This window comes from Synchiropus splendidus, chromosome 13 (assembly GCF_027744825.2).
Source record: "Synchiropus splendidus isolate RoL2022-P1 chromosome 13, RoL_Sspl_1.0, whole genome shotgun sequence".
NCBI lineage: Eukaryota > Metazoa > Chordata > Actinopteri > Syngnathiformes > Callionymidae > Synchiropus > Synchiropus splendidus.
In genome coordinates, this window is record NC_071346.1 from 16,353,649 (window position 1) to 16,365,930 (window position 12,282).

Genomic DNA, 12,282 nt, shown 5'->3' on the forward strand with positions numbered 1-12,282 from the left:
ACAACGTCAGAATAAAAGCAGCGACTCGAGAACTTCAGGTAGACATATCCAGATATGAATATAACCATTGGTCAGACAGCTTTATTGTAAAAAGAAACAGAGCAGACTCCAACTGTGCTCAGCTCACAATCAATTATTTTGCCAAAACATGGAGTCCATTCAGAGCCAGTCAACCAGCAGCAATGGGAAGTGAAGTTGGGGACAGAGTCTTGGAGGGTTGAAGGACCTGACCGGCCACTCTACATGACACTAATGATCAGGCTGACAATGAAGGAAGTCTGGTTGAAACTGCTGCGCCACTTTGAAAACAAGACTTGTTTTCCAAATGTTTTTTTTAAGATGGCAACGCGGAGGAACAGGAAAGTAGACGATGATGAAAACACTGCACTTGCTCTTATTAGGACTGGAGAGATGTTTTCCCAAATTGTCTAACAAATCACTGTTAATGAACAAATGTGTTACACAAATATGTTGGCATGTTACTTCATTTCCGCTCCTGTAGTAGGTAGGTTGAAGCTATTTGCTTCAACTCACTGCCACTACATAACTTGAGTACAGAGGTTGAGCAACTATTGAGATTCAAAGTGACTTGAAACAAAAGTTCATTATTCTTTGGTTAGTGTATTCAGGAGGGAAGAGGTCTTGGTGTCGAATAGCACCTTTATGGCAGCCATTTTGCTACCTCTCAGATGTCATAGATTGAACCAACTTTCCAACAAGATCTTCTGAGCATTACTGCAGAATTAATATACAGGGGTTGGACAAAATAATGGAAGCACCTTAAAGCTAAAAAAAGCTTTAAGGTGTTTCCATTATTTTGCTTAAGACAAATATATGGAGCAGGGTTGTATGTTAGATGACTCAAAGTATCAGTATAGTAGGATCAAGAGTGGGCAAAGCACTCATCAAAGAGAAGACAAAAGATTTGAAGAATCTAAGTTTAGTTTTTTTGTTCCCTACATAATTCCATCTGTGCTCATTTGTTGATGCCTTCAGTGAGTGTCTGTGGTGAGTGTGGATTTGTGTGCGTTGTTTAATAAAGTGTGGTGAAAATTTTGTGTGAAATTCGCGAACACCATCATATGACAAGTGCCAGATGTTGCTCCACGCTAATCCATGATCTCTCCACGTCATCAGCAACTGAGCCAGTGTGCCACCTGACAAATGAGGACCAATCTCAAAATGACATGCACTAACATGCAAAAGTATTGGACTTAGTACAATGGGAAAAAGTGTTGTGACCAGAGTTTGTTTTCTCTATAGTTTCCTGTAAATGTTACCATTCAAGACTCTTGTAAAAAAAAAAAAATGGGGAAAAAACCCATCATCTGGCTAGTTTTGTGTTTCGGTCAGCAGCTCAGCAATGACTCACGCCAGGAGATACACAGACAACAGTCCATTAAACTTAAAAATTTGCTTCTGAACCCTATCCCGGCTACATGGGGCAAAAGGCTGCGGATCCCCTGGAGCGGTCGGCCGTGCAGAGAGGAGGACAATAAGACAGACGACCACTCTCACACGCTCACACCTGAAAAGGTCGAGCCTGCCCTTCCAGCGCACTGCAAGTATCACAGCTCAGTTTCTCCATCCTGATTGCTGTGCTATAGCAGTTGGGACGGTGTTTACTGAGGTGGCTTCATGCACTACAACCACTACATGTACTCCATTATGAAACTGACTTAAATAAGTGTCACAACACCTGACTTTGTCCATGTATTCTCAATTAAATGGTCTGTTTGGAAGCTAAGATCTTTTTAAAGCCCCTGTCTATATTTCATAGTGACTTTGTGTTTTGTCCAAACATTGAAACATTATTGGCTTACAGTTGTTGAAAATACAGTGTGACAGAAATGCCCCTGTTTTCTAACATGTACATGAAAGTTCAGGAAAATGGTGATTACAAAACCATATTTTTTCATGTTTATCTTCAGGAATTGTGTCTGTGACAGACTTCTCATGGATGCATAGTGTACCACGAGGGGCTCTTCCCATTTTCTAGAAAAGAAGGGACCATCACAAAACATCAGCAGCTCAAGGACAGTTAGACTTACATTTGTCAAATGAAGGGAGAGCTGTGCTTCTCAAGTAAAAAAAATAAAGAGTTTGTTTGAAATTTTAATGGATGAATAACAAACAAACAATCATACAAAAATGTCAAAAATCAGGGCGCAATGAACATCGAAACCTATTCATCATGAAAGCATGACCAATGTGTAAACAAGCGTTCATCACAAAGCCTAAACTCTCGCCTCGCTCCAACGTTTGACTTTTTCAGCCAATTTACAGCTCACACTTTGAAACACTGGCTCACACACACACAGGGGCATTGAAGTGAGTGTATTGGAGGTCTGGGGAGATTAGAGGAGAGGAAGCTGTCTGGTCCTCCTGACAAACAAAGCAACAAAGGAAGAACATCTCCGTAATGGAGGTGTGAAAATGTAAACATTCAGGGACAGACACGCGTGACATGGCTGTTAGGAGATTGTGATGCTAGTGCTGCAGATAGTTCGCTCTTTTCAGTCTCTCAATGGATGGCATGAGGGATGTAAAGTTTATGTGAACCTATCCAAGTTGCCACACTGGGACAGATAGACAACCACACACACTCTCAAACCGACGGACAGTTCAGAGCGATCCATTTTCAGTCAGTGTTTCAACGTTGTGGGGAGCATTTTCTTTTACTTCTCTGAGTATGATATTTTAAATTATCTATGGGAAGTATGGAACTCTTAACAAATGATAACACAAGAAACTACAAAAATAAATCTGTCTCATTCTAGTCCATTTTTAGATTTAAATTTTTAATAGCCCACGCATGGTTCAAACTGCCAAGCTTGTTCTGAAAGTATAATTTATAAAAAGGTGAATTCATTTTTCACCCTTTAATATATCGAACATACTCATCTGAAACCACCGATTAATATGTTGCAGATTTCTGCCATGAAGAAGATACAACATATCAAAAGTAAGCAAGAGAAACAAACTTGTCAATAACCTACCAAGACACCATTTAATGGCCAACACGTCACATTTCCAGGTTCATGGAAAATCCTACCAACTCATAAAGTTGTAGATCACGATTGAGCCTGTCTCTCTTTGGAAACGAAGGGTCCCCTGCCCAGTCCAGCACCTGACAAATAACAACATCCTCCCTTGCTCCATCCCGCTCAGCACCCGCATGACAAAACAACTGGTAGGTACTGACCACTGCGGAGCATCCGCCCAGCACTGCAGACCTGTGTGGCGTAAATGAGTTTATTGTGGGTGCAGGTCTACACAGTTCACATGGGGAGAGCGGTTGGTTCAATCACTGCTCCAGAAGTGTGTGTGCCGACGTGCCCTTGAGCAACACATTTAACCCCATTTCACTACCTCGACCATGATGAAACTAGTTTGACTCTTTTCAGTGTTTAATACAAATGTTATGGATCTTAACAGCTACAGATAATTTCTTCAGACTATGGATACATTTTTTTATTTTTAGTTTATGTACCAATGCTGCTCTGGTTAAGATGGCAGAACTGTTCTGGCACATCAGTGCAGTAAAAACAACCATCTACATAAAACTAATTTCTCAGTGACTGAAAGTTAGCATTGTTCAACCACCCAATGTACAGGGCTATTCCAGGGCTGAGGGGTGACCCTGATAAGCCTCTCATTCAAGTTTTCCCACAACATATGCATACCATTTCTCGTGCCTCCAGACAGTGCATGAAACCAGTTTAAATGTGACCTAATGTATATAGCAATGGTACCTTCAGCAGCCAGCTGCGAGACCCCCAGACAGGTCAGCAGGACCAGACATGGGACAAGAGAGCTCCTGAGGAGACACACAAGTCTGATATTGTTACCTGTTCACCTCTGTAGAGCACTTGGATAAGGCAGGAATTTACTCAAAACATCCATGGAAACATGTTAAAACACACTTGCCTCTCAAACATTTCAGCTAAAATCCAGGTCTGAAGGAAAAATCCAGATAGATGTGGGAGATGGGACACCGGCAGGCTGTGATTCCCTCACTCTCCCTCTTACCCCACACTCTCTCTCTCCCTCTCTCTGCAGCACAAAAGCTCTCAGTTCTGAGCAGAGTTCCTCCTTAGACCTACCTACTAGAGAAATCCGATGCCCCCAGAAAAACCCACCCAGACACCGCCCCAGTCGGCTCATGCTGGAGTCACTCTGCTTTCATTGACACCTGAACACATCACACAAAAATCACATCCAAAATCATAGAATAATGATGTGGTGTATATACATGCATCTTGGTGTCACTACTCTCTCTTAACCACCCAAGTCCTCGATGTTATTTGGAATCAATTCCCTTCTCTGTTTATTTGCGCTAAGCACACTGATGACGAAAGGACCTTCTGTGATCATTTCCCTCTCTTACAAGTTAAAACACTCATGTGCTGTTGACTAAACTGCGGTTTGACATTCCTTTAGTTATTCAACTGATCTTTGAAGGTCCTCTCTATGACCTAAAAAGGGCATCATCTGCAAAACACAGTTTATTTTGATACGACAAGGATGTTACTGATGCATGAGACGATCAATTTGGCACCCAGCACTGAATCATGTGGGCTTCCTCCCTCTATATTCTGCTTTGCTTTGTTTTTTTCTAGGCTTCATTGGTAAATTATTCTGTTATAATTTTTTCATAACACACTACTTTAAGTAGTCTATCAAAGACAAACCTCTACACATCACTTGGGCTCTGCAATTAACTGTCACTTATACTACCATAAACAGTTGCACATCATGGAATGCAAAGAAGCTATTAGTGATGGGCAGATGAGGTTTCATAAAACAGTGTCCTGATTTTCAGTGGCCACCAGATGGTGCTGTCTGCTGTAAAATGTTTGGACTTGTACAACTAATTTAAATGGAAGCTCACATCCTTTCTAAACCAAGAGCGCCATCTAGTGACCACTAAAAATTCTGACACTGTTTCATCAACCCTGCAATATTGTTTCATGATACCTTATCAACCCATCACTAGAAGCCACCCCAGCAAATGAAAACCAAAGAAGAGTAAGATTGAATCTGAACAGAGAGAAGCCAAAAAGGTAATGGACCAGGAACAAAGTCCAAACGTGCATAAACATAGGCGGTGCCTTAACTTCTGAAATGGATTTGGAGCAGGCAGCTTTCCGTGATACGGTACAGACTAGTGATGGGTCGATGAGGTGTCATGAAACAGTATTGTGGTGTTGATAAAACAGAGTCCAAATTTTCAGAGGCCACTAGATGGTGGTCATGGTTTAGAAATGATGTGAGATTTCATTGAACTAGCTGTTCAAGTCCAACAACATACAGCAGGCACCGACATCTGGTGGCCACTGAAAATCAGGACACTGTATCATGAAGCCCTATCAACCCATCAGTGCTGTGTCATGAAACCTCATCTAGTTGTAATACAGTACGCTGCACTAACAAAACAGGTTTATGTGTGCATCTGGTTGGTACTGGTGGGGTACTACGCTATATGGACGGGTCCCAACCATGTGGATGAGATCCGTTGGGAGTCAATAGTTTTCCTAAGTTACTGACTGCAGCTTTTCAAATTTGAATACGGGATTCTTTCTTATGCAGTTACTTGATATCATCCATTCAAAGGCATTGCTGTTGAGGTTGACCTCTTCTCCAACCTAACCAAAGTGTAAAACACAGTCCATGTTGTTGGCAAAAACCAAGGCAGAGCGATCATATTGCACAGTGGATAACTGGCAGTGGTCTTCACCACTAATGTCACCAGAATGTGATATTACTCCTCAAGTTTTATTGGACAGTAATTTGGGTATTAAGTGATGAGGTTAGTTTGAGGAGGACACACATTTAAAGCTTGTGTGGATCTCAAAAAAAATGATGTGGTGGGTTGTATTCGGCTTGAGGCCCGACTGTTCCACCCAGAAGCTCATTATTTTCCAGGAAGTCGTCTTGCCTTTGGGCAAACTTTTTTCAGTACCTTTGAGATTCAGGTTAATAATGACACTAGTCAGCCAGCATGCATTGGAATCAACCACAATTTTCACATTTAAGAATCAAGCATGTATTGAAAAAAGAATTTGGAGTCTTAAATCCTGATGAAACATTACAGTTCTATTTTGGTATATTTAAGAGCAGGGGTCTCAAACCGGTCCTCAAAGACCCCTGTTTTAGAATATCCTAAATACAAGTGTCGCACCTTTTATGCTTAAAATAAAAATGCTTTTGCAATTTCACAAAAAGTGTGAAAATCAACATTGGGTTTGAACCCCAGGTCCATCCTGACCATGTTATATGTCTAAGGTTGAATAATGACAGGAATGCTTGAAAGGGGACCTCAAAATAACTTTTAAAAGCGTATTCCAGCAACTTCATTAATCTGTAAATCTTAGTCCTCCATTCTAAATTCCTGAAGCATTTAATATGATAATAATAATAATATGACATGGTGAAAAAAAGTTCTGCCATCTGAATGAAATAAAAATATAAACCGTTCAAACCTGTGAAAACAACTCACATTGGTGACTCAGCAGACTGTGACCCAGCTAACCACTGTGGCACGAAGAGGAAGCCCTTTATCTGGTGCCAAACCTCCCCAAATATATTGCTCTTTTTCAAGCCAATGAACAATGATGTTTGTTATTTGGAGCAAAAAAAATGCTAGATAATAGGTGACAACAATCACTGACAGACACAGTCCTGTGTGGAACTCAAAGAGCTGCAGATTTGAGACAGAGATTTGAAGAAAACAGACATGATTATTACCGTGAAACAAGACAACAATTCATCGTAAAAAGTAAAGTTGTGTTCTTGTTTTCATTTATTGTCATTCAAAAAAATGGTGTAATAAAACACAACATAAATAAGTGATCAACCATCATAATCAAGGTCCAGCCAAACATTTCACCATCCAGTTTTATCAGAGATCACTGTTTCCAAGAGGAAAATGACATTTTCCGGAACCAAAACCAAAACATCATTAATATGTGGGTCAGGGAGGGGCCCAGACTAATCTGCAGATCATGTCAGACCTTACAAGCATTCGGCTTCACTGTCAAGTCCTTCGTACAAAATCCTTCCTGCTGCGATGCTTCCTGCCTTTTGTTTTGCATGTGCGAACATTAGCGTGTCACATGTGGCAACATATCCCACGAGCACGCACACTGTGACTCAGCTCATTTCCACGCCAGTAATTACACAAATGAAAAGACATGGCCGGACAGTCAAAATAAACATGATAAAGATCCGCTGTTTACTCTCCGTCAGTAGAAACGCACACGCCCCGATTTCCCAGTCGGACGCCTCGAATGGAAATGCTACTTTCAACAGAGAACTTGAACTGGCTCAGCCAGCAGCACAGGGATACGGGAGGTTTGTACTGCTCAATATGTGATTGTTACAGTGATCATTGTGCAGGTGTGAGCAGTCGGGTAGTCTCTCTGAAGCGTCTCCGCCACGAAAGAGTTGTGAAAGTGGAGTGGAGGAAAGGTTCAGTCAAACTCTTAATGTTTGATATTCGTCTGAACACATAAAACTTAGTGAGTGACCTCGAAAGTATTCCTTCAGTTTCCTATTCCTAATCTTTCACCACCTCCGGCAGTCACTCGGTTGCATGATAAAATCTAAAACCATAAAAGGTTTTCATCCTGAATTGTACTTTTAAAAGCAGTATTTATTTTAAACATTTTGGCGAGTAGCAACTTCATGCTTTTTGGAGACTAGCTCACTTGTTTTCCTCATAAGATATAGATATATATCATCGCTTCATAAAAGCTTGAATCCTAAAAAGTGGAGAAAACTGTAAAAATGCTTCCGACTGCAGCATGTTTTTGAGTCTTCTGTGGAAAATCGCCACATGAGCTCAAAGACGACTGAAACTGTTCCAGTGAGCTGCATCTGAAGATCCAAAGCTTCGAGTGCATGACGACAAATGTTCTCAAGCCCTCACAGTTCAGGGATTGGTCCAACTCTCAAGTTCCTGAGGATGTTCACCTCAGCATATCTCAGGTTCCAAGGACTAGGAGTAGATAGTAATGACTTCTCGCCCTCCTCCTCGAACCAACAAGACACGGTCCAGTCCGTCCATCAGGACTTCCAGAAACTCCATATCTTAACAGTTTTGAGTGAAGGAAGAAAGGAAACATCCAGGTACATTCAGGTGATCTTTTACGTCGCCACACACATGTATATACATAAGACATGAGGTCACCCACTTTCCCAGCAGACCAAGGATACAGTTCTCGTCTCCTTTTTTATTCTTCGGGGGCCCTGGCATGTTGAGCAACACCAGCTGGGAGTTCTTGGATTTCTTCACCACCACGTCATTTAGCTTCACTGCCGTGTGCATCCGTCGCACGTTCGACTGGTTGCTGGATTGGAAAAAGCAGATTCATTACGAACACTGAAGCATCAATACACTTCTGTGTCAAAGTCATCCAGAGTTCACTTACAGATTCTCCCACTCGCTGAAAATGAATAGAAGAAATAAGCAACATGAGAGAACACCAGTGGAAACACTTTCTCAAGCTGGTTCAGATGTTGGTCCAACTCACGGCCTCATGTTGAACATGTCTTTGACAGCCATGTTTTCTCTCTGTTTGTTCCTCTCGTTCACCAGCTTGTCTTTGGTCCAGGTCATGTGGACTCCTTCTGGTGTTTCCCCAGAGGCCTTCTCGTTCGCGGAGTGGGACGCAGTGTTGCGGTCGTGGATGAGCTGAGCCTACAGCAAAGACAGCCCAGCGTTTTTATTGAAATGTTCATGACTTTAACACGCAGTGATCAGATAAGCAGCGGTGTCGTGAGCATCAGGTCTGCAGTGGGCGTGGAAACCTACTGTGAGGATGGTGTTGCCCTATTGCGTGGAGAAAAGAAAGGGATGTTGCTAGAGCTCAGAGATCTGGCCCACTCATTAGGTGAACCAAGCAGCTACTTATTCACGCATTCCAAAGATCAGGCATTCTTCGGAGAGGAAATGACAAGGTGAAGAAAAGGAATGATTTGGGGCTTCTAGTCATAAAGGATCAGTATTGCAAGATGATCCTGGAGGATATCTCCTTTAAATAAACGATAAAATATCATATGATAACAACCCAACATAAGAAGTTATAGTGGTGTATTTCAAGTGTGAGTGGGTTCTGGCTGGACCACACAATAATGCTAGATCTGGATGCCAGTGGGACGACAGCATCGCACCAAAGACGGGTGAAATTCTTGTTGCCTACTTGGCAACCCGTTTCCAGCTGGTGTTCATGGCCAAGAACCGTGATGTGACACAGGCCTGGAAACGCTAGATCAGGGGTGTTGAACCTACAACGTCCGTGTTGTGGGCTGAACAAAATTAATCATTTAACATGAAATTAATCATCATTGATTGTTTAAGAAAAAAGGTATCGAAAAGCGTCCATTTTAGTTGCAGACGGCTAATTTTAACACAAGGCCACTGACTCACACCACAAGAGACTGGCTTTCTTCTTGAAGCACAAACATCCATCCCATCTTTCACCACATTCCTTATCGATTTTTAGGAATGTGATTCCAGACATTTATAATCTGCACCTTGCTGTTGCACACCTATCTTTGCATATCATGACATGAACATGCAAGATTTTAAAGCACTGAAAAATATTTTTTATCTCTTGTGGGTCCTGTGGCATATCATTACCTGGGGGATCAGATTTGGCCCCTGGGCCTCAGTTTGACACACAACATCGACATGATCAGCTGAAGAACCTCAACACAACTTCTACTGATGGCCAAAAATCTTCTCATGCCTAAAGAGAGTACCTGCTGTATATCAGATGCTTTGTGAAAAGCATAGAATCAAATGTTGGCTTTAAAAAAAGCAGCAAGTCTGTGATGCATGGCCAGAAATATGTCGCCCTCTAGTGGCCGTGGAAGTCGACAAGCCAGGCAACGATTGGATGGAAGAAAGTTAATAAGAGAGGAGCGTGAGAAAATGGTGGCATGGGTGACGTGATCGCTGGATGGTTTGGTTGCCACAACTACCTCATGTGTCTGCTTCACGGTACATTTTTCAACACTGAAAGGCTTCTTCCTCTTTATGGAGCCACGTGACACATCTGAGATGCTCTGAATCTGAGTCAGTCAGAGGGTGTGATGTCATCAACATAGCACATGGTGGCGACAGAGAATCTGGTCAAAGTCTTCTGAGCTTTCCCCTTGAAACAGATTAGTGCTTCAACATGCTGGAGCTTACCTCCCTTTCCCGCTCTGTGCGCGACAGCTGCATCTGTTTGAGCATCTGTGTGCGCTGCTCCATCATGAGAGTCTTCTCATAGGTGAAGGCTGATATGTCGCTGTCATGCTGTGGACACACACTTGTGTTTTCAGAATCGAAGTTTGGGCCACTAGCGTCGGCGCAGTGGACAAGTCTCACCATCTCCACAACCTCCACCACAGCATCCAGACGCAGGTGGTACAGGAACATCTGCAGGTCCTTCTTCATCTGGATGGAGTTGTCGTCCATTTGGGCCACAGTAAAGATTCGCATGTTGCACTTCTTCCAAACCTGTGAAGTTTGACATTCTGGCTGTGAAAATCTCATTCATAGTTCCAGCCACAAGGTAAGGCATGGTTTACCTTGTGCTGACTCAGTAAGAAAGGCAGCAGCATGAGAAGTCCACCGTCATGAACGATCCACCAAACATCAATGGTTCCTTCCTCCAGTCGATCCTGGTTACCTGGGAAATGGTCAATATTCTTGGCAACCAACAATGCTTGGTTAGCTTCGGTTGTCTCCCTCACTGTCTCTGTGAACACAAGGAAAGGGTCACTAAAAAGTCAGCAGAGGTCACATGACTCACTTCAGACTTTCAAACCTATGAAGTTCTGCCTGGCTGAGGAGTCCTGGGCTAGTTTCCACCCGGCAGGCCAGGCCATCAGGACAGCGTTGTGCTTCATTCCGCCCAAACCCGCTGACTGGATCAGCAGCGAGAAACCGTCTCTCAGGTTGGACGCCACCACCACATGACAAAAGCCCTTTGTTCGCTCTGCAGCCATGGCTGCTTTCAAGTTCTGTAGGACGTCAGGAAGTGAGATTATAAAAAAAATATTTTGTATCTGTTCTAAATATAACTTAAAGGAAGATTTGATCAAAACAAGAGTGGCCATTAATGCTTACGGTGTTATGTTTTCAGCATGTTTTTGAACCTCTTCAGTGCCTCTGAGGTTATTTTTAAGAATGCTGTTCACAGTGTTGGGTTGTTGTAGTAAACAAATGTTTGTATGAGGAAAGCATTATGGGCCACTCTGGTGTTGATAAAACCTTTCTTTAAGTTACATTTAGATCAACATGTGAGTTTAACTTGCCATTAACTGAAATCATTTTTTGAATTTATTGACATTTATGAGCAAGACATTTAATACACTTCCAAATGCTATTAAGAAATGCCAACACTGTGGAAAAGTTAGTGCCACAGTCACTAACTATCAGCAGATCAGGGTGCTATTGGTGCTACCCACATTGAGGTTATGACTCATGGTATTACTCAACTTCAGCAACCATTGGTCTTCATGCATCACACATTTTCACAGTGAGTCACCGACACCAACATCAACCAATACATGATTAGAAAGAACGAATACTGGGTTTTCATTATGAAACTAAACTAAGAATATAGAATTTTTATAGAATTATAGAAACTAGAGAATTTTGTTTCCACATACTGTTTGCTGTGTGTTTACGTTGGAACACCTCAGGCATTTGCAGTCGGTTTCAAAACCCTTTTGAGGCAAACTTTTAGAGCAAAGCATTTTTCCTTAAGTGCACGAACACAAAATTTAGGTGCATCCAAATTTAGATCATAATCAGCTTCAATTCTCACTTCCACTCTCAAATGAATTCATATAAACAAGTACTAAATGTGAAGAAATGTTTTTCTTATTGGCATGCTTTTTGGATTCATCGTAGGGGTCTGTCTGCTGCCCCTTGTGTATCTCATGTCTCCAACTATGGACCCATCTGGAAACATTTTCTGGGTGTTTTTGAAGAAATAATGCGAATAAATCATCATTTAGTGTCAAAATTTTCACAATTCTCTCTCTTAAAATGGTTGCTTTACATTGGTCAGTGACTAAACTTTGATCATTTATTTACCACCAGTTTCACTCTGAAGCCGCAATGACATATTCTGAAAAACAACATCTTTATTTACCAGCAGAAAGATTAAAATGCCAAAAACATTATGACCATCTTCAAACCAACAGTATCAGTAAGGGATGAAGACTGTACTGATTTCCAACATCACTAAGTAGCCCCCATAGATCTAAAGCAAACAG

At 41.9% G+C, this 12,282-nt stretch overlaps 2 protein-coding genes across 5 annotated transcripts in view; both read right to left on the minus strand.

Moving 5' to 3' along the window:
* The window catches only part of col15a1b (collagen, type XV, alpha 1b), a 36,944-nt gene extending 32,856 nt beyond the window's left edge, over nt 1-4,088 (minus strand). Inside the window, exons 1-2 of the mRNA XM_053882948.1 lie at nt 3,931-4,088; nt 3,756-3,820 (exon numbers count right to left, since the gene is read on the minus strand). Coding sequence (XP_053738923.1) covers nt 3,756-3,820; nt 3,931-3,941 — 76 coding nt within the window. The 5' untranslated portion in view covers nt 3,942-4,088. The remainder of the gene's footprint in view (nt 1-3,755; nt 3,821-3,930) is intronic.
* A 2,712-nt stretch (nt 4,089-6,800) lies between these two features.
* The window catches only part of LOC128769277 (solute carrier family 12 member 7-like), a 29,262-nt gene continuing 23,780 nt past the window's right edge, over nt 6,801-12,282 (minus strand). For 3 of the 4 annotated variants that reach the window (XM_053882851.1, XM_053882853.1, XM_053882854.1), the window contains 9 exons: nt 10,824-11,019; nt 10,585-10,754; nt 10,382-10,513; nt 10,202-10,309; nt 9,991-10,080; nt 8,538-8,704; nt 8,436-8,450; nt 8,221-8,354; nt 6,801-8,094 (listed from right to left, as the gene is read on the minus strand). In XM_053882851.1, coding sequence (XP_053738826.1) covers nt 8,003-8,094; nt 8,221-8,354; nt 8,436-8,450; nt 8,538-8,704; nt 9,991-10,080; nt 10,202-10,309; nt 10,382-10,513; nt 10,585-10,754; nt 10,824-11,019 — 1,104 coding nt within the window. In that variant the 3' untranslated portion in view covers nt 6,801-8,002. The remainder of the gene's footprint in view (nt 8,095-8,220; nt 8,355-8,435; nt 8,451-8,537; nt 8,705-9,990; nt 10,081-10,201; nt 10,310-10,381; nt 10,514-10,584; nt 10,755-10,823; nt 11,020-12,282) is intronic. The other variant, XM_053882852.1, reaches the window with a different exon arrangement.